Source organism: Ailuropoda melanoleuca, chromosome 10 (genome assembly GCF_002007445.2).
Source record: "Ailuropoda melanoleuca isolate Jingjing chromosome 10, ASM200744v2, whole genome shotgun sequence".
NCBI lineage: Eukaryota > Metazoa > Chordata > Mammalia > Carnivora > Ursidae > Ailuropoda > Ailuropoda melanoleuca.
In genome coordinates, this window is record NC_048227.1 from 35,878,032 (window position 1) to 35,904,907 (window position 26,876).

Below are 26,876 nucleotides of genomic sequence, written 5' to 3' on the forward strand. Positions count from 1 at the left end.
TGACCAATTAAAGTCTGTTTATTTGTAATGGGACAAAAGACTACAATCTGTTCAACACGGGGCTGGACACTGCAGTGATTGAGGGCAGGGAGGGAGGGGCAGGGCGAGGCCTCTGAGCTCGATTATGAATGTCCAAGCAAAACCTTCCAGAAGACTCTTCCTTACCCCTTGGGGCAGAAATAAAAATCACACAATCACCGTTGATTCAGATGAGAAAGAACACCAAGCTGGGCCTCAGCATGACGCCAAGGTCAGTGCAGAGTGGGGACAGGTCAGCAAGAAACGGACCTCTCCCCAAGAGGCACCACCAGTCAGGAGGTGGTCGAAGGAGGAAAAGTGCTTCTCCGGGCCAGCTCACCCTCCTCTCGAGAACACCTTTCTGCCACCCTGAGGGTGGAGGCAGCCCCAAGCTGTGCAGTTCTGAGAGAGGGAAGCATGGCAGTCACTCCGGGCCCCTGCCCGGTTGCTCCCCCTTCTCCTCCTGCTCTCAGGCTGGCGCACCATGGCCATGGCTCCGTGACACTGCAGCAACACTGGGCATGACTCTGCCAACCCCCTCTACTCCGGAGGGCAGGGCAGGCAGCAAGCAGCTTTGGGGAATGGGGGTGAGGGTGACGCCAGAAGCGAGTGATGTTCGCACGCACACTCCCTGGCACTGACAGCCTCTCCTGTCTCTGCCTTTGGGGACTGAGGGGCTGCAAGGCACATGACAGCTCCCCTCCTTCCCGCCCCAAAACCCAGGCCCCACTCGATCAAGAGCACTCTCAGCTTCCTCCTGTCTGCATCTTGGAGCTGTACCTCATGGACTTGGGGGGCTGGGGAGGGGACCCCCGGGAACCTCACTGGCACCTGTCCACAGCCCAGATCCAGATGGCAGCTCAGCTGAGCCAATATCTGCCATCTGATGGGCAGTTCCGTGCTCTCCAGGACAGCATGAAGCCCTCAGCAGGAGGCCACTGGAGGACTTGACTGCCCATGTCAGGGTCTAGGCCCCAGAGCTTTGTGCTTGGGTGAAAAGCCTCCGGGGTCTGCCCACCATGTGACAGCCCCTCACAGAGAGGCAGGGGCTGCTCCCCACACCCCAGGCTTCTGTGGGCTGGTTTTGGACAAGGATCTGGCATTCCCTTTATTTCGCCCCCCCCCCATTGTTCTGAGGCTCCTCTGTCTTTAGCGTCAGGTCTGTTCATAACACTTGGGTTCCTCCCTTCCAGCAAAAGTTCATTCCAGGTTTGGAGGAAAGAGCTAGAAGGAACGGGCAGTCGGGGAAAGGGGGCAGAGGAAGAAACAGACCACAGTGAATGCCGCCACACCCCTGCTGGCCAGTGGGGCTGGTGCACACGCTCATGGAGGCAGGGACCAGGGCGCAGGCCAAGGCGGCGGTTTCCAGAGGTTACCAGAAAAGGAAGGAGGGCTGGAAGAGCCTGCGGGAAAGAAGAGGGGAGCAGGGGTGAAGGCCCCCAGGGAGATGTCCTGCGCTAGCCTGCACAACCTAGCCTGGAGCACAAGCCCTCCAGGCCCAGAGTCCCTCCCAGTCCCCACAGAAATCAAACCACAGATGGAGGGATTCCAGCCCAGGTGGTCACGGAGTATGGCTGCGCGAGTTACCCCCACCACTAAACTGCTCTGGGCTGTGTTCGTGCACTAGGGGGTGGGCCTTACAGTCCCCATGACCCCCTGCGGCTCGGAGGTCTGAGAGATCAGCTCCCTGCGGCACTCATGGCACTCCTAAGTGGCTGCATCTGAGCAAAGCTCTGGTCTACCAGGCACGTGTCCCAAGCTGCTGCTGTCAGAGAGGACCTGGGAGCTCGGCCATGACACAGAAGCACCAGAAGCCCCTCAGGAGGGCAGCTGAATGGTTGGGGGTTGATCTTTTGGTACCTTCTCAATTTCTGAACCATGCGAATGCATCCTTTAAAATGCAGTTCAGGAAGTGAAAAGACAGAAGCGTGGCCAAGGGCTCAAGGACTCTGTTTTCCTTCCTGAAGTTTCTGAAAGTCAGTCAGGCTACCTCAGCTCTTGGCCCTACTTCCCAAAACCCCTGCACAGCAAGTGCCCGTTCAGGCCCTTCTTCTTTCATGGCTGAATGTGCCACAGGCTTCTTTTCCTGGTACCATCATCCCACTGGGCTCTGCTCACCTCTTCCCCACACCACCTGCCCCAGTGTACCTGTCAGAGACCAGGTGTGCCCTGCGACGCTCTGCTCCGAGCCCACGTAGCACCGGGCCTGCAGCTGGGGCAGGCCGACGGGCCCGGCAAGGGGCCACCAGCTCCTTTGCAGATGACAGAAGTCAGATGGCCAGGAAGGTGGGTACTGCGGGGTGCTGAAGGGTGGGGCCTGACGGCAGCTGCCCAGCCAGCGTCACATGGTCCGACTATACTCAATGCCACCCTTGGTGGCAATGCCGGACCACGGCAGGAAGCTGCAAAGCAGGCTGTGGGCCTGGCGGTAGATCCTGTGCGGGATGGAGCAGGGGCTCAGGTTTGCTAGTGCGGAGCCCAAGTGCTGAATGTAGTCCGTGGGGCTCCGTTAAGGAAGACTCCAACTTGCCTCGCCTGCCCACGCACCCCTGGATGGCACTGTCAGCAGGGGCCCACATGGTCATCTGCAGGACTGCGTGCAGATGCCACACCATTTCTGAAGGAGACCCAAAGCCTGCTAAGCCTCTGTGGAGTGCCGGGAAGCCTCATTAACCGGAGGGGCGTCCACTTTGCAAAATAATGGCACACGGTGCAAGAGGACCTTCTGGACGAGGCCTGACACATGGACACCTGGACCAAAGCTGATAGACAGGGGCTGGGGGCCAGGGCAACGGGTCTGCTGGAAGAGCAAGTGTTCCCAGTTCACTCCCTTACTCAGTCATTAGGATGGCAGGGCCTCGTCCCCGTGACAAGGAGGGGGTCCCATCTTCACAGGGACTGGGAGGCCTGTAGGATTTTGGGCCACACTTCTCCCTCCTGTTTACTCCCCTGTGACATGGCTAAATCCTAGCCTCACTCAGTTCACTCCTTGCTCGCTCTTTCTCACAGAGTGTCAGGGGCCACACCCTCTATCAGGAAGCCTCCTGGCCTCCCTTCCTCCTGTCCCAGCCCAGAGAGGGTTAAAGAAGAGGGAGCAGGGGAGGGACACAGCTCTGGGCACACAGTCCTCAGGAAAGGGAGGTCTGAACCCAAGCGCTCCAAACAGCCAGCAATTCTTTTCGGTCCCCTTGTGTGTCTTCTCCCCAGCCGGCACAAGACCCTCTGAGGGCAGGGGACCCATCTGTTTGGTTCACAGTTATCTCTCCTGTGCACCTAGAACAGGAGGGTCTCAATCAGTATTTGTTGGATGGGTGGATCATTGGCCAAGAGGGTTAAAACTCACACCTCATGCCAGCTGAAGTCTGAGGAACACTGAGTACAACCATATCTACCCACAACACCATCTGGTCAGGAAAAACGTGTCCAGTGAGCTTGGCCTAGTGAATCATGTGAAGGCAACGCGGCTCCATCTGGCGCATGGGCCCTGCTCCTGCGAGTCACCCTTGTGGTTGGGAAGCCTCATCCCTCACCCCTCAGAAGTAAAGGATATAGGATTGTCCAGGGAGGGTGGCCGCCGTTGATGTAAAGGACATAGGTGAAGCCATCTTTGAGGACTCCTCGGATGGAGTAGTAATAGGGAAGATAGTGATGTTGCTTAAAGTCTCTGTTTTCGTAGAAGTTTATTGCTGTGTTGTTGGTGGTGAGGACATGCAGGTAGATGGCTTTGCAGTGGTCCTGGGCGGTGGTTGATATGTGATCCTTTAAACTCTCAAGTAAAAGAGAACCTGCAGGAGAAGGGGTGACAGTCACACACAGCAGGGCAGGCAGGGAGCATGAAGCAGACAGGGAAGTGACTTTGCCAGAGATCCCTACAGATCTCCCTGCCATTGTATCAAAGATGGAACTCCCATAACCGCCCTGTCAAAGCCCGTAAAAATCCCACGGCCAGATGGGGCTCATCTGCTGCACACCATCGGGCGTCTGGAACCACAGATGGGGGCCAGGTAGTTCCCTCGCAGGGGCTGGGCCTGTGTTGGAGACTCACTAACCTTTCACACAGCAGAAAGAGCAAATGTGAGCCCGGGAAAAGGTAGAACAGACAGGCCTGGGTCACACAGGAAGACTGCTGCCTGTGTGGCGGAGTGGGGGCAAATTTGGAGAAAGGCCTGGGCACAGCTCCCTGCGTGCAACAAACGTGATAAATGGCAGCTGGGGCTATTTTTCTTTTTCTTTTTTTAAATTTTATTTATTTATTTGTCAGAGAGAGAGAGCACAAGCAGGGGGCAAGGTAAGCAGAGGGAGAAGCAAGCCCCTCGCTGAGCAAGTAGCCCAAGGTGGGATTTGATCCCTGGGATCATGACCTGAGCCAAAGGCAGACACTTACCTGACTGAGCCACCCAGTCGTCCCTGGGACCGTTTTTCAATTATGTTTTCTACTCTTAATCAAGAACATCTTGTGACCAAATATAAGCCATGTGTGTGGTGGCAGGTGTGGTAAGAGATGCCCATTCCCTGACGAGGACATCTGGGAGCGTTATGAATCTGATCAAGTCAGATTTGGGAACAAGGCCACTGCCCAGAGACCTGACGAAAGGCGCAAAGGGCACAGGTTGAAGGCCAACGGAGTGGAGGTGGGGCAGGGAGACCTCTGGGAGGGGTGGAAGGCTGAACATCCCCGCAGGACAGGGGGACGAGGGACATTTATGGGCTGGTCATCAGCACATGGGAAACGGCTGGACATGGTGGCTGGAGCACATCTGCCAAACCCCACGAGCTCGGCGCCCCTTACCTATGCCGTGCTTCCTGAACTCCTTCACTACTCCCAGACTTAGAATGTACGCAACCTGCGTGTCAACAGAGAAACTGGAGGCTAGAATATCTCCATCCTGAAGAAAAAGTCAGACATAAAGGCCAGTTAATGGTTGAAGCACCTGGTACCTACACAGGGCACATCTTACCCACTGACTCCTCAACTATGACATGTGGGGGGGGGGCGCTGAGGTGAGAGTGGACAGAGCAAAGGATAATGGAGAGTCATCCCCCCACACACGCACACCCCCATGGAAACAACAGGGTGCAGGTCCTCGTGGCACAAACAGCTAAACTAAGGACACACAGAATGTCGCTCCTCTTTGGATGTGTGGTGACCTGACAAGGGGTGAAGGCAGAGCGGTAACGGGGAAGCGACTGTGCCATGTGGACACGTACTGGACACTCAGGATGAGATGAAGTTTGAAGAGGTTTGCTTCAAGGGATCCTACGCTGCCCCCAAGCGGTCTCTGAGTCACGGGAGGGGGGGCCCAAGCAGCCCCTCCGCCGCCCTGTGCTGCCCACGTCAGGCAGAGCGCCGTGCCACACCACCCCTCGCCTGCCTCCTGGTTCTGGAGATGGAATTCCAGCCTGGGAGGCTCCTGAATCTGACCACGGTGAGGACGAAGTGGGAGAAAAAAGCTCAGGAGGAAGCTGGGACAGAAAGTCACTCTGAAAGGAACCTACCTTTGCCAGAACCTAATTACAGACAAAATGGGGTGTACTCGAGTGGGTCTGGTCTTTCAAAGGAAGATGTCCTCCTTGTACTTTCAAAGAAATAACCTGAAGCTGAACAGTCAGAACCAGCTGCCAGCTGTCAGGGGGTTTTTTCCTGTCCTCGGAGTAAACACCCACGTGACAAACATTACTCAGTTGTGAAGATGACCAAAATTACTAGGCAGAATCTTGACCCAGAACAACCACGTAGAACAATGCTGTCTGTGGCTATGACCTCATATCTTATTTTACACTCAGAGCAGAGCTTGCTGACATGAGGCCCACAGACCCTTGGGAGTTCCTACATCGATCTCGGAGAGGTCTGTGAAGCTGGGTGAAAAGAAATTATAACTCTATCTTCACTAACTTCTACCTGCAACCCAGCATGTCCTTCAACCAACCACAGCACTATGAGCAGTTTCTACAAACCACTGATCTTCCCAGAGCCCCTGACAACTTTGGGGGTTCTCAGTGTATCATTTACACTCCTCCCTACTTTGAAATAACAGTCATTATGAAGCCTGAAGCTAGGTCTCTTGTTCAATGCATGTCTAACTGAATCACCTATACCCAGAAAGAAACCAACTGGATATGAGTCCCCTAATCGGTCTGGGCTCCTAGAAGAAAGGGCCAGAAAGCAGGCAGCGTGATTCAGTCACAAGCCTTCGCAGGACCGGGCAGCGACAAGGACCACCAACTCCTCGCCACACATACTTACTTCCTTGTGTATCTTGGTCCTACTTTTTATTTCGGCTACTATCATTCCCACGATGGCGCCCCTGTAGGTTGCGGCGAGGGAAAAGAACTTCTTGTTGGAGGTGATATCACGATACCATGAGTCTGGGTACCTGAGGAGGAGAACAAACTGAGGTGAACCCACAGAGGTCAAGCCCTACTAATGTCGGGCTTCACACAGTGGAACCACACCCTGCCCACTGGTCCATGGCTGATAAGGAGTCTGTCTACCACTCAGCCTCACCAAAGGGTTTTCTTAAAGCAGTAATCTGTCTAGATGAGACCAGGAATTTCTTAAAAATGTGTGTTTTCTTTTTAAAGGTTTATTTATTTATTTTGGGGGGGGGAGGGGCAGAAGGAGAGGGAGAAACTCAAGCAGATTCCAGGGCGATTGCAGAGCCCAACACAGGGCTTGATCTCACGACCCCGAGATCATGACCTGAGCTGAAACCAAGAGTTGGACACTTAACTGACTGAGCCACCAGGCGCCCCTAGATGGGACTGGGAATTTCCGATGGGAAAAATGATTTTACTATCATTACCTGAGAGATGAGAGTAAAAAAACCTCTGAGGACATTCTCTCTACGAGAGCAGGACGTGGAGGGACAGCTGGATGAGTTAAGACTGATGGCCCTTGATGGCCCACAGACATCTGGGTGATTTCCAAGAATTCTGTGAATCCTTTTGAAGACTGGGGGTGTGGGGAGAGCTAAGTTCACAGCTGAGTGGCATTTGAGTTCACTGCACCTCCCTGGGCAGGGATGGGGACAAGCCTTCAAGGGCAGAGTGTAGCTAGGGTGGCTAGGGGCTGTTCACTAAGACCCCCCCACCCAGGGGAGCAGGGAGAGAATGGTAAGTACAAAGCCCCTGGACGGTAACGAAAAGGCAGACTCAGGGGCGCCTGGGTGGCACAGCGGTTAAGCGTCTGCCTTCGGCTCAGGGCGTGATCCCGGCGTTGTGGGATCGAGCCCCATGTCAGGCTCCTCTGCTGTGAGCCTGCTTCTTCCTCTCCCACTCCCCCTGCTTGTGTTCCCTCTCTCGCTGGCTGTCTCTATCTCTGTCAAATAAATAAATAAAATCTTTAAAAAAAAAAAAAAAAGGCAGACTCAGCCACAGCCAGGAGACATGGTCAGGAGGGCAGGGGCACTCGGGGCCTAGGGGTCTGTGGGTTTGTTTTTTTAGCTTGGGGTAGACCTAACAGGTTAGCCTGAGATGCCTTTGTTGAGCTGGGGGAGGGCACCATATCCTCTCAGTGACACGGCAGACAGGTCCCCTCCCTGGCTCTGCTCCACAGAGGCCACTGACCACCCACAGATGCTCAGGGCCTGAGCGTCACCTGCACTCCCTCCCTAGTTCTCCTCACTCTACACCAGAGGGCTCGGCTGGCACAGCAGTCGGGACATGGAGCTGCCACCACAGAGCCCACCGGACTGCAGTTCACTCCACCGTCTTTGGAACCTGAGGCCTCAGGTGCAGGAAGCTGTGAGGAGAGGCAGAGGCTACAGCCCTGTGTGGCTCTACCAGGCGCAGGCGCCCTCAGCGGGGTCTGATCCGAGCACATACTGGGCTACTTGGCAGCGGCAGCGGGACTGCTGGTGGAAGCAGGGCCCCTCTGTGACCCGTAAAGCCGCTGCTGGCCCACATCCCCAAGAGGCTGAGGCGACTCACATCCCACCAGAGCTGTGAGGCTTGGTCGTCCCCTCCCTCCCTGCCTGCAACAGGTTAAACCACCAGTCTGAGGCCAGGACTCATGGAAATATGATGCTTGGCAGGATCTAGTTCATTTTTAACAAGGGGTTTTTTTGTGTTCTTTTTAAATAATAAATTCTTGTGAGGAGAACTCAGGATTTACTGTCTGAACAGCTTCCTACATATCACCTCTACAGCAGTGCTCACTCTCGGCGGCACGGTGTACGTTACACCCCGAGTACTTCTTGATCTTGTAACTGCCAGTTTGTAAAATAAGTCTGCACCTATTTTCCCCACTACAAAAGCTGTATGTGCCTATTACGGAAGCAAGACAGACAAAACTGTAGCCGCTGATAATCTGCCCGCCTCAAACTACTGAAAACATCCTGCTACGCGGTACATAACCCCACAAGCTTTTATCTTGTACATGTTTTTTAAATAAAAGCAGGACTGGGATACACACTGTTTTCTAGTCTTTTTCCACTTATTATCTCATGTAAAAAATCCTTATCAACAAATACACCTCTCCAACAGACTTCAACCCCCCGGCTGAATAGCGAGCACTTGCAGGCACGTACCCCAGTGTATGGAACCAAGTCCTCACTGTTACATTACTTAAGCTGCTTCTCAACTTTCTGAATTATCAACAGCACTGCACTGAACATCTTTTCAGCTACAGATTCTCAGGAAAGGCCTTCTGGGGAACTCTTGCACGAGGGATGCGGTGAGGTGGAAAGAGGCTGACGGCAGTCAGGGCCTGAGGCCTCGGGTCCAATAACAGGCAAGGTGATCCCAGGCCACCACAGGACTTCCAGGCTGCGCTGGCTGTCACAGCAAGTCTTCTGGCTCTGGCACCTGTGTGTTCCCCCCACCTGCCCTCCACCCCTCCAAGCTGCAAATGGGGACAGTGGCCGCTGCTCAACTTACTCGATGGGGAACCAGTCGCCGCACAGATGCTTCACGGTGTCTATGTCATCGTGGCAGAGGAGGCGCAGGCTGACCTCGCTGAGGGCGCTGGATGGCACCACCTCTGTCATTCACACCTGCAGAGAGGGAGGCGGCGTCAGGAGGGTGGCCGCACCCCCTCGCCAGCCCACAGAACGGGCACTGTCACCGCACGCTACTTCCTCCTCCTCCGCATGCTAACCCGCAAGGCGGGCAAGACAGGGAAGCTGGTATTGTCCCCCATGGACAGGCGGCTCCTCAGTAACTGCATGGGCTGTGTCTATCTCTCACAACAGCCCCGAGCACAGGTGGCAGAGTCGCCCCCACACTGCAGCCAAGGAAAAGGGGTGCCCCGCCTGAGCCCGGCTCCTCCCCGGCTGGTCTTGCGTCTCCCATCTCCCTTGCGCTGCTGTTTCTCTGCCGCTGCAGAGAGCACCCCCCCACACTCCACCCCACATCCCGACCTGGGTTCCCTCTGGGGCAGCCTGGTAGAGGGGCCATGGTTGGGCTGGATTTCAGCAGAAGCGGTGCTAGCTGGCTTGGCTGCTTCTCCTCCCCCACCCAGCGGACAGACTCATGGGCAGGAAGAGAGACTATGAGACACACCAAAGTTCCAATCAAGGGTCATGAGTTGCTAATAACTTTCTTATTTTAAAACATATTATTATTATTATTTTATTCATTCATTTATTTATTTATTTAATAAAGGATCCTGCATTCTTATTTTTCTTTCAGCAATCTCCATGCCCAACATGCGGCTTGAACTCATGACCCTGAGGTTGAGAGCCGGGCGGGCACCCTGCTAACAGCTCTTCTAAATAAGGAGAGTGTGTTCAGTCCAGGCTCCTGCTGAAACAGCCTCTTTGTTTCAGTTAAAGGAATGCAAGTAGAAAGGCTGGGCTCCAACAAAGCACCTGCACGCCCAGGATTTACTGACTCCAGAAAGGCGAACCTGGCAACTCAGGTCCAGCAGCCCCTCGAGCCCAACCTCTAACCACAATATGAAAAATGCTAATCGCTCTGGGTTCCACCTAAAATCCCGGGCCTGGACCCCACTGAGCCTCCAGGCCTAACTGCACACAGGCTTCAGTTCAAGGGCACCATGACACCCAACAAACACAGAATGTAAGGCATTCTACAAGACAACTGGGCTGATCTCTTCAAAAGACCAAGGTCATTAAAAAAAAGGAAAAAAAAAAAGCAAAAAGCAAACTAGAAGAGGCGAGGAGACCTACCAGCGAACGTGATGTGTATATCCCCACTGGGAAAAAGAACAAGTCAAAATAAACTTCTGGGGAAATGTAAACACAGGCTGGACAGCAGATGATGTAATGAAGCTGTTCCTGATGGTACTGGACAAGGAAGTGTGTAACTACGTAGAAGTCTTGGGAGTGAGGCATCGTGAGGTCTGAAACTAACTTTAACCGGCTGAAGAGATTCCAACTACTTAGGAACCAAACACGACACAGTGCTATTCGCCATGGGATCCATGAGGCAGGTAAGACACAATACAGGAACTCACTGCCCACACATTCAGCTTTCTCCGCATGTTTGAACTTTTTCATAACAAATGTTGGGGGTGGCGGGACCCCAGGGAGGCTGGTCATTGCCTACTGACTGAGCTTACTCTAGAAACTGGTTCTGTGAGTGTGCACCGAGACAGTCCCAGTGACGCCCAAAGGTCTCAGGGACCCGGATGTTCAGCCTGACCACTCACCCAGCCCAAGTAAGTGCCTGTGACAATCCTTCAAGGTCACCTGCTCTGACTGCCCTGGCATCGTTAGTGCCTGGTTCCCGTGACACTTCAGGCGTTTCCAGGAGGGTCTCCGGAAAGGACATGTCCTAATGTGCCAGCTGCCAGGGGCTGAAATCCACCCCGAGGCTTGACCACTGGGACAGTAGGGCAGCTGCTCAGCGTCTAAGCCCCAGACACAACCCCAGCAGGCTCTACTCAGCAAGAAGGGTTCCTCTGAGGGCCAGTCATGGGGTGACAGCCCCAAAGACCACGTGCTGCTGAGCAGTCAGGCCAAGGGCCAGCTGAGGGCTGGCTGAGGGCAGGAGGGGGTGGACGTACTGCAGCTCTGTGGCTCTGGGGCCACACTGGGTTCTGTCTTTCCAGCACACACCAAACTCCCAGGGGTGGGGACCATGCCACCTTGACACGTCCCTCTGCACAGCACTGGCTCAACAGCTGAAATGAGCGGGGACCTGATTTCTCCCCCTCCCTCCATGTTTTCACCCAAGTGCCTGCGCACTGCCTATGTGGGGTCTGCAAGGTGGGAACCCCTCCTATGGCCCACCCCACAGCGCAAGGTGCCCTCCCCCGGGGCTCTGAGGGGGACGGAATGGGATGTTCATCAGGACAAGTGGTTGCTCCTGCTTGAGGCCTCATGGGCCCCCACAGGCCCAGGGTCTGGCAGCAGCTGAGGTACCACCGCCTCCGTAGAAAGGAACCCTGCCAGAGACCTTCCACTTAGAAGGGGACAGAGCTGGTCTCTGGATACAAGATCTTGATGGAACTCCAGAAAGCTAAGCTGACCCAGACAAAAGCCTCTTTCTGGGCAGGGCAGAGACAGCCAGCTGTGTTGACTAAACAAGGGACACGGCCATCACAAAAGTTAAAGTGAAAGGCCTGCCCAGATGCTTGGCTGTATTTGTTTGAGTTCTTAGTTTCAAACACAAAACAAAACCAAAACACCAACTAAACAACAGAAACTATCTTCAGTCTAGGCAAATCTGATCTTCCTGTGCCTTCTTTCTTGAGATGCACGTTCAAAAACAAGACCCCATCCAGCCTGATCCCCGGGGTCAACAACAGCTCCACTATTTGATTCCTGAACAGCGGGGCCGTTCCAGGGCTCAACAACCCCACCTATGGCTGCCTACTCCAGCCCACGTCCCTGTTGCTATCCAGGATGTGGCCTGTGGCCCAGAACGTTCTGAGGTGATCTTAGGGACCTCATGCCTCTCAGGTGGCCAGCCACCTCTTGGGAAATGGGACTGGTCAACCAAAAATGGCAAGTTCTGAGTTTTATAAGTCACCTCTGTCCAAAACATATCCTAGTGGTCACTGGATAGGATGTGGTTCCCAGTCATCTGGAGCCAAGAACATGAATGTACAGGTTAGAGGGATTCGACCAAAAGCAAGATGGACCCTGGCTCTTCACATTCGGGTATAAAGTGCTGCTCCCCTGGAGGTTTCCACACAACCCCCAAAGCAAGGGTAACCATCCCTTCTTCCACAAAAGGGATGGATTGAGACACTGAGCCTGGCCTTGCCTCTGGTTTGCCCGCCGCTAGCCAGTCTCTGAGTACCCTCTAAAACAGAGAGGGTCAGGCCCCACAGGGCAGTGCTGAGGCTGGAATGAGTTGCTGATGGCAAAGGGTTGGGAACTGAAGAGGAAGTGCCCGTCAACATGGGCCGTTGGTGCACGCCAACTGGTGACTGGCATGGTCTGGCCAGTCCTGGGACATTCCCTTGACCTTTAGCATTGACATCCTAAGTAGTTTTCCTCCAACTCCTAACTTAGGTGGTTCTCATCTGCTGTTCAGTGTTGGAGGCACCCAGCCAGTTCAGGCTCACCTAAACCGGAAGGAAGCCCTGCCCCCAGTCCCCTTAGCGGGGTTCTGAATCCAAAGTTTGCCTCTGACACGTCATTATTTTATTTTTATTTTTTAAAAAATTTTATTTATTTGAGAGAGAGAGAGAGAGTGAGCATACAAGCAGGGGGAGGGGAAGAGGAAGAGGGAGCAGCAGACTCCCTGTTGAACAAGGAGCCCTACATGGGACTCGCTCCCAGGACCCTGAGATCATGACCTGAGTCAAAGGCAGACGCTTAACTGACTTGAGCCACTCAGGCGCTCCCCCCACCACCTTTTTAAAAAGATTTTATTTCTTTATTTGAGAGACAGACAGAGATATCTGTGACACTTTAAAAAACAGTTCTCTGGCACAACACACGCACAAAGAATTGCTAAAAGCAACAACCACAGGTTTCATTAATCTTGTAAGATATGAGAACGGCATTGCGGTTATGCAAAAAACGCCCATACTCTTTGAGAGATGTACACTGGATACGCAGAGGCAAAGTGACAGAATATTCTGTAACTTAATTTAGTTGGAGCAAAAGTGCCTAAACGTTAATAACTGTTGAACTGGATGATAGGTATGCCAAATGGGTGTTTGAAAATATTCCCAGGGTACCTGGGTGGCTCGGTCGGCTAAGTGTCTGCCTTCGGCTTAGGTCATGATCGCAGAGTCCAGGGATGGAGCTCCCCATTGAGCTTCCTGCTCAGCGAGGAGTCGGCTTCTCCCTCAGCCCCTCCCCCAGCTCGTGCTTGCGCGCGCTCTCTCTCTCAAATAAAATCTTAAAAAAATAAAGTGCATTTCTCTAATAAAAAAAAAAAAGAAAAAAGAAAAAAAGAGAAAATGATCCCAATTAAAAACTAGCCAACCAACCACCAACCAAAACCACCAACCACTTTTCTAGAGGCTAAGTTTCGGGACAGATGGCAGGTTGGCCAAGTGACTGATTTAAACGTCTCTGGAGTCCTGCACCCCGAGCTCCGGAAAGCACTGCCACACGCTGCAGCAGCCACCACGGCCTCTGCACACCTCCTCACTGGAAGAGTGAGTTCTCGGCAAACCACAGCTGGTTCACGAACCTGCACTCTCCGTCTCGGGTGGGTCAGGCGCCTGGTTCTGAGGGTTATGGGTTCCGGGAATACTGCTCTGGACCCAAGTGAACCAAATCTCAAACTCCATGGATGTTTTAAGGAGCGACAGGACACAGGGCACTGTTTTAGGAGCTGGTGACGCCCTCCCCCCTCCTCTTCCCTTCAGGGCCAAGAAAACTGGCAAATGCAGGAAGTCCCTGCCAAAACCTGGAACCTCTGGGTCAAAGTCAACAACCCCACAGCATCCAAGGCCAAGCCCTGTCCCTCAGTGCAGTCTTTCCAGAGAAGGCTCCAGGGACAAGGGGGTCCTCCCCTCCCTGTTGCAACCATCTTCAGGGAAAATCCTGGTGGACAAGCCAAAACACATCACCACCTGCCAATCCATGTGGCCCAACAGGATGATCTACAAAAACCCTCCTCAACATCCCAGCAAGGACACGATCCCGCTTCTAAGTGGAGCAAGGGAGGGAGTGGAGTGGGAGTCCACGATGGACTGTCAATGGACGACCGAACCAATACACTACAGCGGGCATTTAAACCTATACCTGCTACGATGGAGATGAATGCCGAAAATGTGATGTCGAGTGAAAGAAGCCAGACACAAAAAGCCACATATCTTATGATTCTAGTTACATGAAATGTCTAGAACAGGCAAATCCAGAGAGACAGTAAGCGAGTGGTTGCGGGAGGCTGGCAGGATGGGGGGGGGGCTTCTTTTGGACTGGTAAAAATGTCCTGAAACTGAATGTGGTGATGGATGCACAGCTCTGTGAATACACTAAAAATGCTGAGTAGTACTCTCTGTACGGGTGCATTGTACAGTATGTGGATATCTCAATAAAGCTGTTAAAAACAAAACAAATCCTTAGAGTGAATGTTCTTTGGTAAACAAATGGATGAAAAAAGTTATTTTTGAATACAGTCAGTCACAGCAGATTCCAGAAAGAGTCAGAAGCTTTGTAGCCTGCCAATTTACTACAGGGACCCAGGCTTGTGCCCATGGGCGGCTGGCCTGGACCCTGCCACCTGGGATGTGGGGGCATGCACGCACATGCATCTGTGCCACCCCCAATAGGGCCAGAGTGGGGTGGGGAGATCCCTGGGAAGACAAGGCTGAAGACCAGGGAGCCTGGCAGGAGACACAGAGAGAAGAAGAACCGTCAGTCCACCAAGGCCCACCTGGTAGCTTACTCCAGATTTGGACCAATTTTAATTATTTCATACTCAAAGGAAAAAATCTGTCGCTGTGTAAGAAGTGATCAGAGGAAGTTATCAAGTCTTAGCCAAGAATGTCTGTGCTGTCTACTGAGTTTTCACAGGGTAGCAATTTAAAATGTCTTTGAGAAAGGAAAGATCACGTTCAGACTCCCCCCAGCCTCAGCCGAGAGATCAACACAAACCGCAAATCACCAGATGAATCCAAAATCAACTTTCCGCTCCAATGTTTGACCTGTGCCGGGAAGCTCCACGTCCTCCTCTTTCCAGGAACAACTCTCTAGACTGTTCATCTGCTGCAAGATGGGCTCGAGCCAGCCCGAGAAACGGGGTGCCACGACTGCCTGCCCTCGCTGCGCTCGGCAGAGCTCCAGGTGTCTCACTGGCTGTGCCCCACTGTGCTCTTGATAAACAGCGAATGTGCTCTGAGCTCCGGCCGAAAGGAGGTGCAGGACACCGTCAGCGTGCTCGCAGCAGACCCTCCAGCACAGGGGACAGAATGAGCATAGGCACCTGGCAACATCAGCCAGCAGTCAGGGTCTGGATGGTCACAGACCGACCAAGGGATCCGCGCAGCCGAGGAGCAAGGGCTGGGGCGGGGCACTTCCTGAAGGGATGGGATGTTCTCTATGTAGATGGTTACACACACGGACACACACATATACACACATGTTAAAGCTCACTGGGTGCATTTCGTCGTGTGGATACTAACTAAACTCGATAAAGTTGCTTTTAAAAGATTTTTTAAAAATCTTCTACGTTGAGCCTGATAGCAAAGGGAGAGATCTATAATAAATGAGCATCTCATGCCCAAGGATTTATAAATTTTTCCCTAGTATCCTTGGGACAGGCTCTTGACCAAAGGGACAGGATCCTGTTGACTTTCAAGAAAAACACTGGGCTCCAAGATGCACAGCTATTTGTGGATTCTCACATCCCTATTAAAAGTACTTCCATGTTTTCAAAACCCTTGATTTAAAAATAGAAACAAGTCACTTTTAACTAGGAAAATGCAGCATTTATAGAGCCGAGTCTGTCACAGCCCAGCTGACAGCGGGCGGAGAAAGGACAGGAAGGCAGGGAAAGGGAGAGCCTGGCGCAGGTCCCACGGGAAACACCGGTGTCAGAGGCCAAGTTTACAGAAGGGTGGCGGGACACAAGAGATGCTGGTGTGGCAAGCAGCTGGGTCACAGGGAGCAGGCCAGGGGACCCGGCTCTGGCACCTGTAGGAATCCCCACTTACCCATCTAGAACCTTCTACCATGTGCCAGTCTCCTATTGCTACGGGCTACTCTTAGGGCTTATGGGACAAGGATTCTGATGATTCACTAGAGAACAGGAGCCAGCGGGTGAAGCCAGGGCACAGCCGTCCCCTCCCCGCCGCTTCAGCCCCAGCCTCCGTTCTGAGCCCTTGAGCGCTGGCACTCAAGTCTCAGACATGCAGGCCATCTTTTGGGACATTTTCCTACAAAGACACAGACACATCTACACTACAACAGTAGGGGCACGTTGTATAGGGAATCCAAAATTCACTTAGACTTCGAAGTTAAAACGTGAAGCTACAAAGGTTCATGCTTCTATGAGAATTCTTGCCCGGGTTTCCTGGGTCTGCATCCTGCCCACGGCCTCTGGGTGGGGAGGTGGTTGAGTGAAGCACTTCGCAGAAGGACAGAAACCAGATTCTCCAAGATGCAAATGAAGGGCCTGCCTGCTCACCTGCTCTACCCTTTCTCCTTCCCCGACCTCATCCTCAGGAGGCTGTCTGCAAACCTTGTCTTCCTTCTGTGCTGAAATGACCCCCTGGTCCCTGTACGAAAGGCCACTTTTCCCTGAGGATTGCCAGGTGGCGGGAAGGGGTCATGTCTGGACATCCGGGCACTGCCTCCACGTGCTCAGCCAGAGGGACAGAGTGAAATGGAGGAAAAGCTACCAAAAAGTCCCCAGCATCCTCAGGAACACTTTCCATCTCCCTTCCACTACCAAGTGCTGGGGGCTGAGAATGGAATCATTCCACTTCCTGGAGGGGTTTCCCAGCACTGTCATGAGGCCCACAGGGCACTCCACTCCCACCCCAAGTAAGAAGATTGAATGACCCTATTCCTGGACACCCCTCCCCTTGTGCCCTGATACCCCAGGTCCACAGGGCCTCTACCTTCTTCAAAGGCATTGCTTCTTGGTCTCACACAAGCCACATTCAACTTTTAAAAATCACTCCATCTTCTTAATGTCTTAGGTGGTGCTCTGGCCTCTTCCCTCGCCCTCATAGGACATCTGGTATTCAGTCCAGCCATGACCACACTGCATCCTCTATCATTCCTAGAACCTTCCTTCCTTTTCTTCTTTCACTCCCATTGGTTCAAAGGGTCCTTTCTCTTTGCTGAGGTTAGCCACCCTCCACGTAGACTCTGGGTGCTATGTCTTCCACGTGCTCTCAGAACCTGCAAGGATGCTGGGGTCACTGTGACCACTGAGACATCTGCCTGTATGTGCTGCTGCTTTCTTCTATCGCTGAGAGATGAAATGAGATGGCCTCTTCCAAAGGGCCACCCCAATTACTGGCCCAGCTTCACATCTCCTCCTGCCCACACACCCACTCCTCTGGGTACTGTGTACCCCCTCTTGGACAGCCCTTCCTGCCACCTGTTTCCCTTCCACACAACTACGTGCAACGCCCTATGTGCCACCACCTTCCTGCTTTATCCCCTGTGCCCATCATCAGCCCAATTTCTACTCCAGCACACCCACAACAAGGCACCACCAGCTTCCCCTCCTGGGAACCAGGCAGCTTCCCTCAGGAATTTCCTGCCCAAACGCTCTCAAGCTCACAACTGAGTCCATCCCTTTCTCGAAACCTCAGCTCCCTTCACCCGTGATGAAGCAGCACCCTAGTTTTTCCCCAAACTCCAGGTTTCTTCTCAGGTGAGGCTCAAGGGAAGATCAGCACATACTCGCCCACGGCCCAAGCACTAGACACAGGGCTCTCAGGAATGTGCCATTCTGCAGATGCCAGGTTTATCAGCTTGAAAAATCCAACAGTAATGAGCTCTAAGCTCTTGCCTTTAGGATGGATGGGGAACAAAAGGAAAACTAAGGCAGGGATGCATACAAAAGCCTGCCTTGCACAGCAGTAAAATGGGCTATAGGGCTCAAAGGAGACTGAGGGACACAGGGAGCCCTCTTCACAGCTCAGCTGTTCACACGGGCAGCTGCTCGTGGGGGAGCGAGCGTCTCCACAGCAGCCTGGGCTCCTTCTAAATCCTCAGTGTAGGAGCAACATGAATAATTTACAAGATGACAAGAAGCAAGCACCCAGCACTCTGGCTCCAAACAGCCTTCCTCTTAAAACCTACCTCACCATGCTCTGAGGGGAGCCTGTAATTCTCACACACGAGCCTCTTCAAACACAAATTGATATTATTGGAGGATTCCATTTGTAGGACATTCTAAAACTGGCTAACACAACCAAAAGTGACAGAAATCAGAAAGTAGCTGTGGTGGGGGACACTGTGAAAGGGCAGAAGGCAGCCTGCTAGGGTGACGGTGATGTGCTGCGTCTCCTTCGATGGTCGTCACATATGGCTCTGCTTCAGATCTGAGCACTTGGCTGCATGGTAAACACTGTCAGGTGCCAAGTTCTCTGCCAGGGGCCGGCGAACTTGGCATACCTGCACTTGACAACTGGGTCCTCCTTCAGGTTCTCGAGGGTGAGAAGGCAGACAAAGGCCTCCGTGCAGTACAAGGAGGACAGCTTGCATTTTGGAGCTCAGCTCTTAAGCTTTACATTGTGCCTCGAGATGACATAGATCTTATTTTGTTTTAAATTTGTTTTTCCATTTTGTTTTACCGCACATCCAAGGTAAAATGACCAGATGCGGAGGGCATATGCTGAGACCACTGCGCATGTGTGCCACCTGCCAACCCCCGACACTTGGGAAGGCACCTGCACTAACGCTGGTCAACACAAACAGAATCCTTTGGTTGTTCTCAGGACCCTCATCACAGGGTCAGGGCCAGCGAATTTCCACACAGTCAGAGGACCGGATTGTGGGCAGGTAGCCGAAGGGCTCTTCGCCTTTTGTGGCCTTAGTTGGCCAGTGTCAGAAATGGAGAAGGAAAGCCCAGGTCTGGGGTGAGACAAGGACAAACAGGAAGATTAGACAAGAATACGAGCTGAGAGAAAAAGGGGACATTGGAACCGAGGGCCAGAGATGTGGAGCCGTGAGCAAACCCCATGGTCCCCTTGCCGGAAAGTTCCAGATGTGTTTCATCTTCCCAGAATAGAACATGAGGGTGTAGACAAGCCTCCGCTGCCAGCTCGCACGGTAGGTAGTGCTGAAAGACACAGAGCACAAGGACCTGGAGACCACAGGGCCGTGGGCCCAACGGGCCCGAGGACGGCTTGGTGAAGAAGCCTGTTTGCCCCTCCGCTTTCTAAGCTGGGATCTTGGTAGGAGGCTACCTCACAAGGTGCACCCAGAATACAGCTCCCAGTTCAGATCCAGTGAGGGGTCAACTAGTTTGGTTTAACAACAAAACCACCCATAAATAACCAGATTTTTAGGAGGTGGGAATAAAAATGTATGTAATAATCTGCAGTCCTGACTACCAGCCGAGACTGTACCCTGTCTAGGGCTCAAACTCAGCCAGGAGTGTGTGTCACAGAGAACTCCGGCAGCTGCGAGCAGCCCTCAGCACTGCTGGGGGTAGTGAGTGACAGGGACCAGGCAGCTACTCACTTTGAAAGGGAAAAGTACAGCAATAGGGGAGTTGGGTTTCAGAGACACTGCCCCCTCCACCCCTACTGCCCCCAGCAGGCCAGGCCTCACCGCCTTTCTTCCATGTTTCCATCTCAGCTGGGTTTTGTTGTTTGATGGGTCTGTAATCTCTATTTCTCTGGTTTTGCATTTAAGATCCTTCAGAATCAAAGAGATGTTAATTATGAAAGTAGGTCAAATTTGGTATAAATTAACACTTGATCATGAGGTTAAACTTATTTTTTTTTTAAAGATTTTATTTATTTATTCAACAGAGATAGAGACAGCCAGCGAGAGAGGGAACACAAACAGGGGGAGTGGGAGAGGAAGAAGCAGGCTCATAGGGGAAGAGCCTGATATGGGGCTCGATCCCATAACGCCGGGATCACGCCCTGAGCCGAAGGCAGACGCTTAACCGCTGTGCCACCCAGGCGCCCCTGAACTTATTATTTTTAAAAAGTAATGCAATCTCCTGTCAGCATTTGCNTATTTTTAAAAAGTAATGCAATCTCCTGTCAGCATTTGCCTCTGGAATTACAGCAGATGTCTGTGTTCATCACTCATTTTTGTATTATTTGAGTTTTGTTTTTTTTTGTTTTCAGGGAAAAAAAAGGCTTTCAGGTGGTATGAGAAAATTATGAATACATTTTTATGAAAATTATCTCATGGGCTGTTTTTAATTAGTAACAACTTGGAAGTTTTACAGTGTCTCTTCAAATTATAAGTAGAATGGTCACCCATTTTGTCCCAAAATAGTCTCTCAGAGTGCTAACTTTTAAATCCCAGACCCCTGGAATAGTGTGGCATTTTGTGCATGGACATCAGAAATAAATGTTCTAAACACAGATTCAAAGTTGTAATGAAGCAAAAAGGAGGTAGCTGTGGATAAGGACGCTAAACAGACTTGTAAACATATTGTAAAGGGTTCCCATGTAATGATTAAACAACAATTTAAGTGGCTTCATAAAAGCCATTTTAAAATATTTACAAGTTTTAGATGCCCATTTAAAAAACAAAAACAAAAACAAAAAACCATTCCCGAGGCGGCTGGCTGGCTCAGTCCGAAGAGCTGCAATTCTTCATCTCCAGGTCGTGAGCCCCATGTGATGTGCAGAGATTACTTTAAATTAAGATAAAAACACTTCCCTCTTCTTGAAGGAGGGAAATGCTCTTGTAAACTTTTCTGTTTTACTATGAACACATGTTCACAGTAAAATAAGTCATATGCAATACGAAGCAAAACTAAGATTCCCCTATTTACCCCATCCCCAGTAAAATGCCTGTTACTGTTTCTGGTGTTTCCTACAAGAAAATGATTTTTGGGGGGCGCCTGGGTGGCTCAGTCAGATAAGCATCTGCTCTTGGCTCAGGTCATGATCCCAGGGTCCTGAGATCCAGCCCAGCATTGGGCTCCCTGCTCAGCAGGGAGCCTGCTTCTCCTTCTCCCTCTGTCCCTCCATCCCCACTCCTGCGCATGCGCGCTCTCTCTCTCGCTCAGCTCTCTCTCAAATAAATAAAAATCTTAATGATTTGTTGTTGTTGTTTTTAAATAGGAGAGGGCTTGGCTGGTAAGGGGCTGAAGGGTCTTTTGGGGTGGTGGGTATACAGGTACTCTCATGCCATGACCATTTGTCAAGCAGCGTATTTTTTTCTGTAGGCACACTTCAATAAAGGTGTTAAAAATGGGAGGCCAGAGGAGAAACAAAGTAATCTGAAACTAAGACTAGAAAGAGCAGCGACTCTCTGAACCAGCAAGCCCTTCAGAAGAGTTTAAAGAGAGAAGGAGGGGTTTCAAAGAGAAAGAAAATTGAAGCAAGTACCCACCAGCACTCCCATGAACACTATAGAAAAGGTGTAAATATTATTGCATCAACATTTTCCAGATAAGAATTCTTTTCAGTACCTAAGGGACAATTACTCACAGCTTGTTTTATATAATGAAACTGCTCTCTTCTCGGTCATCTTTAAGATGGGCTCAAATTTCAATACATTGTTGCCCAAACAGATCATATTTCAGGAATTCAGGAAATAAAAAAGAGGAACACAACTTGATTTTTAACAGTAACTATTCAACAAGAAATAGAACTGTAAGAATTTTTGTTTAATGCAGTTTGTTAAAGGTGACAAACTATGTTTTTCTGGTGTTCCTGCGGAAGCAAAGGGAACAAAGACTTTCTCAGACAGTTGTTCTATGTCCCCTTCCACAACCACCTCCTCTTTGCTTCCTTACGACTGTCAATCTGTCTTTAGAAGGTTTACTTCTTAAATCAGTACACAAAATGCCATGCTATTCCAAGGCCATGGGGTAAAAGTTGGCACTAAGAGTCCATCTGGGGGCAAAATGGGTAATCATTCTTACAATCTGAAGAGACATTTAAAAATCTCTACACTGTTACATTCATAGGTACTTTCGTCCCCTTCCTGTCACATGGGCCCTGCCTGAGCAGGACGGTGATCTCAGGTGAAGAGATGGGAAGTCTGAGACGTTGACAGGACAAACAAGGGACCAGCCCTCATTTGGTGTTACTCCTTCTCTACCTGACCATCTAGCTCAGCTCAGTGCTGTGGCCACCTTGGCTGACTGTCGCATGCATGCTGGCCTCCACGGTGGGGCAGTCAGGCTCCAGGGAGCACTGGTTCAACTGTTGACCTGGACCCTAAACCACTTCCTGCAGAAAGCCCCGGGTCCCTGTTCAGACCTCCTTCCTATCATTCCACAAGCACTGAGCAAATGCCTTAAGATTCACAGCAGAATACTAACCTACTATTTGCTCACTGGGTTTTCCAGTGCATGGGTCTCTCTTTAATCAGTGGTGTAAGGACTTCAGCTAACCCAGAACTGGGCTGCCAGCTAGCTCCTATCAGAGGTCATGCTAAGAAAGAATGATTTAGGGAAGAAGGCCTGATCTTGATGTTACCAAAGACACTTACGAATATTTGCTGGGGAAAAAAAATCAGCATCTGAACTTGGCCAATAAGAGACCCATGAGGTCCAGCATTATTTTGCAGATCAGCATTTACTTGAAAGCAATGCACACAGACATAAGCAAGAACAGTTCTGACAGAGTCTATACCCCAAGCTTGCTTTCTGCAAACAAGGAACAGAGATGGAGAAACCATGAGGGCTTTGTGGATTCTTTCCAGAAAGAGATGTTGAGGGAAGATAATGGAAATAAAACTTAGACACGGAGGAGCCACCATTTAAGAGAAGACATTGCCTGATAGGCAGCCAGCTCTCTATTCAGTTAGGAGAGCTGTCACCAACAGCTGAGACCTCTGGGCTATTTCAGCAGTGCAAAGACATGTGCCAGCCTAAATTCAGAGCTCTGAGGAGTCTTCTCTACAATGTGTTACCTGTGGCTGCTGCAGTGTAAGGATGCTGTGTCCATCTGGTCTAAACACACCTCAAGCTGCTAATCATACACTGAGGCTCAGACAGTCTTGGAGCCAAGTGCCCATTCAGCAATGACAGCATCACCCCAGTTCGGGTGTAAATGTATCTTTTCTCTCTCAAATCTCCTAACATCCAGGAATTTTCTTCCAACCCAGACTGAGGCATGCTGTTACTAAGCAACTTCAAATCATATCTGAAGTCTGTGAGTGGGTGTGGTTAAAATAAACAGATGACAGAGTCACTGTAAGTTACAGAGAGGCGAAAGATACACAGAGGCCTTTTAAAAACATGCCTGTATTTTTTACTCTGGCCTGTCAACACCATACCACGCCTTGAACTTTGTTTTGTACAGGTTTTAACTGTCTTCATAGAATCCCAGCGCATCTGCAAGCTCAGTGAGATGGAATTGCAGCAAACTGTGGCCCAAAGGAGAAGGAGCTCAGGCACACTGCACTCTCCAGGGTCGATCTGCACACTGATTCTGACTGGTACAAAATCCTAAAACGGGGTTAAGTGAAGACCTATGTGCACTGCCATGACTGATCTGTCCACTTGGAAAGATGACGGGGGCTTGTATATTTCAGCCACTCCTGAGTTTCTTCTAGCGTTTACTCCCTTCTTCTCCAAACTTAAGGCAATTCAGAGATTTTCGTGAGAGACAGAGAATTTGTTTTTGCTCCAGCCCCTTTTAATTCAATGATGCTCAAGACGCCCCTCCTTCCTGCCTCGCAGGCCAAACAAATAACTTCTCACACTTACTCTACACCACAAGATGTCACAGGGATTGTGGTATTTCTGTAGATGACCTGGAGTCACCTACCCTTCCTGGATCACTCAGTTAATCATTAACTAGAGGTTTTCTGCCTTAAGTCCCCTGGTGACACTTCCGCAACCAGCAATGTTCTGACACTCCAATTAACAACCACTCGGGCGCTGTAGGGAGCTACTGTGTGGGGCTGCTATCCTTTCCCATCAGGACAACTGAGTAACAAAATCTTATGGCTCAGGACTTGGCAGCGTGAAACAGATCAATGAAGCTGCCAATGCCCACGTTTACTGCAGAGCACCTCCAGGTCCTAGGCTCTGGCACCCGCTGGGCACACAGATATGTGTTGTCAGTGGTCCAGAGAAGGCCCACAGCCTCCCTCACAACTTTACCACGGGGACACACCATAGGAGCTACAGGTTCCCGGTCTTCCTTCAGAAGTGCCCGATCGGGTGGAGGAGGTCAGAGCTGTCGCAGGGTCTGCGTGGCCACTCTGTAAACTACCAGAAACGTAAGGAATTGACGTGTCTTAAAACCAAAAGGTAAGGCTGAGAGCGGAAGAGTCGGAGACGACGAAGACAGAGCCCCCGGCTTTGAAGAGTTCACAGGGGAGCAAACAAGTCGGCAAATAACTACAATCCGCGCAACAAGTACCAAAGCAAAGGCAGGACCAGGCTAACCGCTGACCTGTGAAAAGGCCAGGCCCTTCAACAGGAGGGAGACCCGGCGGGAAACGAAGGGCAGTCTGACCGCTCATCCCAAATTTCCCTACCAACTGGTCTTGGGGCCTGGCCGGGAGGCGCCCAGGCAAGGGGTAGGGGGCGGGGGGGGCGCGTCCGTTCTCGCCCCGCGGACGCCCCGCGGGCCCTCCTCAGTCTCGGCCAGCGCGAGCTCCACTGCCCCCTCGTCACCCCGCGGGCACGTCTGGGCACCCAGACGAGTGGCTCGCGCCCCGGCCGTCTTGCGCCCCGCCGCGGCCGACTCGGGCCCCTGCCTCCCCGGTCCGGCCCGGGCGGCTGCCTCCTCCCTCAAGACCCCTGCTCCACCGCAGGCCGGAGCCGGGGGAACCTCACCTCGGACGGGAGCCGGCGGCAACGGACGCCGTCGTGGGGCTCAGAGCATCCTGGGGTCCCAGGCAGCCGAGAAGTGGGGCCGCGCGGAGCCCGAAACGAGTTATGTAACCGGCAGGGGCCGCAGCCGGGACGGAGGCGGCGGCCCGAGGCACTTCCGCCTCCCGCGCCGGGCCGGCGGCGCAGGCCGGAAGCCCATTGGCCACCGGCCCTCACGTGGGACGCCGCCAACGCTGCCCGACGCCGCCGCCGCCATCTTACGAGCGGGCAGGCCTCCAGTGAGGCCCGGCGGACTTGCGGACGAGGCGGGCGGCCGGCCGAGCGCTCCTGCGCTGGCGGCCGTGGACGCCTGCGGCGCCGCCCGGGTGGAAGCCGGCCGGGTGGGACCTTCTGGGCCCGGCTGAGTGCCCCATACGCAGAGCGCGGGCGGGGGGCTCCCGAGACAGGGATTGCTCCCCTCCCTCAAGTCCTGCCTGGGCTGACGCTCCCCTCGCTTGGACTCGGGGCTTCGGCTTTTCCATCCCCGGTGCCCGGAGGCGCGTCCACCCGGGGAAGCGTGGCGGCGTGGACGCGGCCGACAGCAGTCCGTCTCCACACAAAGGCTGTGGAGGGCTGTCGCCGTGCCCGTGGGTAGGGGTCGGTCGCACTCAAGGTGCAGGCGGGTCTGTAATCACAAGATTGAACTCAAGTTCTGTTAGTAGAAAACCCGAGTTGAGCAACATCTGATAGTAACTTTAAAGCAGGGATTTATTCTTTGCCTTCAGATAAAAGTGGTCCACACAGCCGAAGGATGGAATAAGAAGGACCTGCTTACAACAAAGGCTAAAATGATCCACCCTAAAAGGATTTAATTCATATCCAAGAGAATAAACATAACAGATCAAAAGTCTAAACAAAATAACACTATCTTAGAGAAGTAAGAGCATATTCTTTTTAACATTTTTTTAAAGATTTTATTTATTCGACAGAGATAGAGACAGCCAGCGAGAGAGGGAACACAAGCAGGGGGAGTGGGAGAGGAAGAAGCAGGCTCATAGCGGAAGAGCCTGATGTGGGGTTCGATCCCATAACGCCGGGATCACGCCCTGAGCCGAAGGCAGATGCCTAACCGCTGTGCCACCCAGGCGCCCCTCTTTTTAACATTTTTAAAAGGAAAAAGTAAAGAGATGAGAGGTTTTAAAAGTAACTGGTATAAACAGATCAAGAGTAATATGGGGCGCCTGGGTGGCTCCGTCAGTTAAGGGTCTGCGTTTAGCTCCAGTCATGATCCCAGGGTCCTGCCATCCAGCCCCACTTCCCACTTCCACTCTGCTTGGGCAGGAGCCTGCTTCTCCCTCTCCCTTTGCCCCCTCCCTCACCCCCCCACTTGTGCTCTCTCTCTCACTTACTCTCTCTCAAATAAAATCTTAAAAAAAAAAAAGTAATGTAACAAGGAAATATAAAACAACAAGGAATAATCTATTGTCTACATAATACGTATAGAGGCTGATGGAATCCTGATTTATATAAAGCAACCTGTATACTTCCTTTTTGTAACAGTTCCTGTAAGTTCCTGTTCTTTTAAGAAAACTGAAAATAACACTTGAACAAAATGAAAATCGATATAATACTCTTTACAGCTCTGCACTGTTACATGTTTAAGGACTGCAGACATGCTGTGGTGAACTGTGTTTGGGCCCATTCAGAACACTTTGAGGACTCCACACAATTATATTTAGTGCCTCATTATTGAATTATTTATAAACTAAACTTGTTGCAAAAAAAAAAAGATTTCAGATTGATTAGAGAGATCCACACAGTACAGCAAGATAAGTGAGGGCAGAACAGTCAAGAATGAGGTGGGTGTGTAAAACGCGCTTTGAAGCCCTATATACTTTCTAGAAATGGGCTGCAACTTTAGCTCGGATCTTTCCAAAATCCACTTCCAGGAGAACAGCTGGTTACAAGATTTAAGGGGTCAATGTGTCAGAGGTGGCTAACTGCTGCCTACTGTCTATTGTCCCACAAGTCTCTTCTTCTCCTCCAATAACTGCTTTATCACATCTTCTTATAGTAACAGAACCCCACCCCCTACAGCAAGCAAATAG

At 51.7% G+C, this 26,876-nt stretch overlaps 1 protein-coding gene across 1 annotated transcript; it reads right to left on the bottom strand.

Moving 5' to 3' along the window:
- NAA60 (N-alpha-acetyltransferase 60, NatF catalytic subunit) lies at positions 1-24,972 on the bottom strand. Its single transcript, XM_002924896.4, has 7 exons — positions 24,793-24,972; positions 8,896-9,011; positions 6,263-6,392; positions 4,808-4,904; positions 3,569-3,803; positions 2,167-2,516; positions 1-1,421 (listed from the first exon to the last, which is right to left on the bottom strand). The coding sequence occupies exons 2-6, from the start codon at positions 9,003-9,005 to the stop codon at positions 2,360-2,362; spliced, it is 729 nt and encodes a 242-aa protein (XP_002924942.1). The 5' UTR covers positions 9,006-9,011; positions 24,793-24,972; the 3' UTR covers positions 1-1,421; positions 2,167-2,359.
- Positions 24,973-26,876: the final 1,904 nt, after the last annotated feature.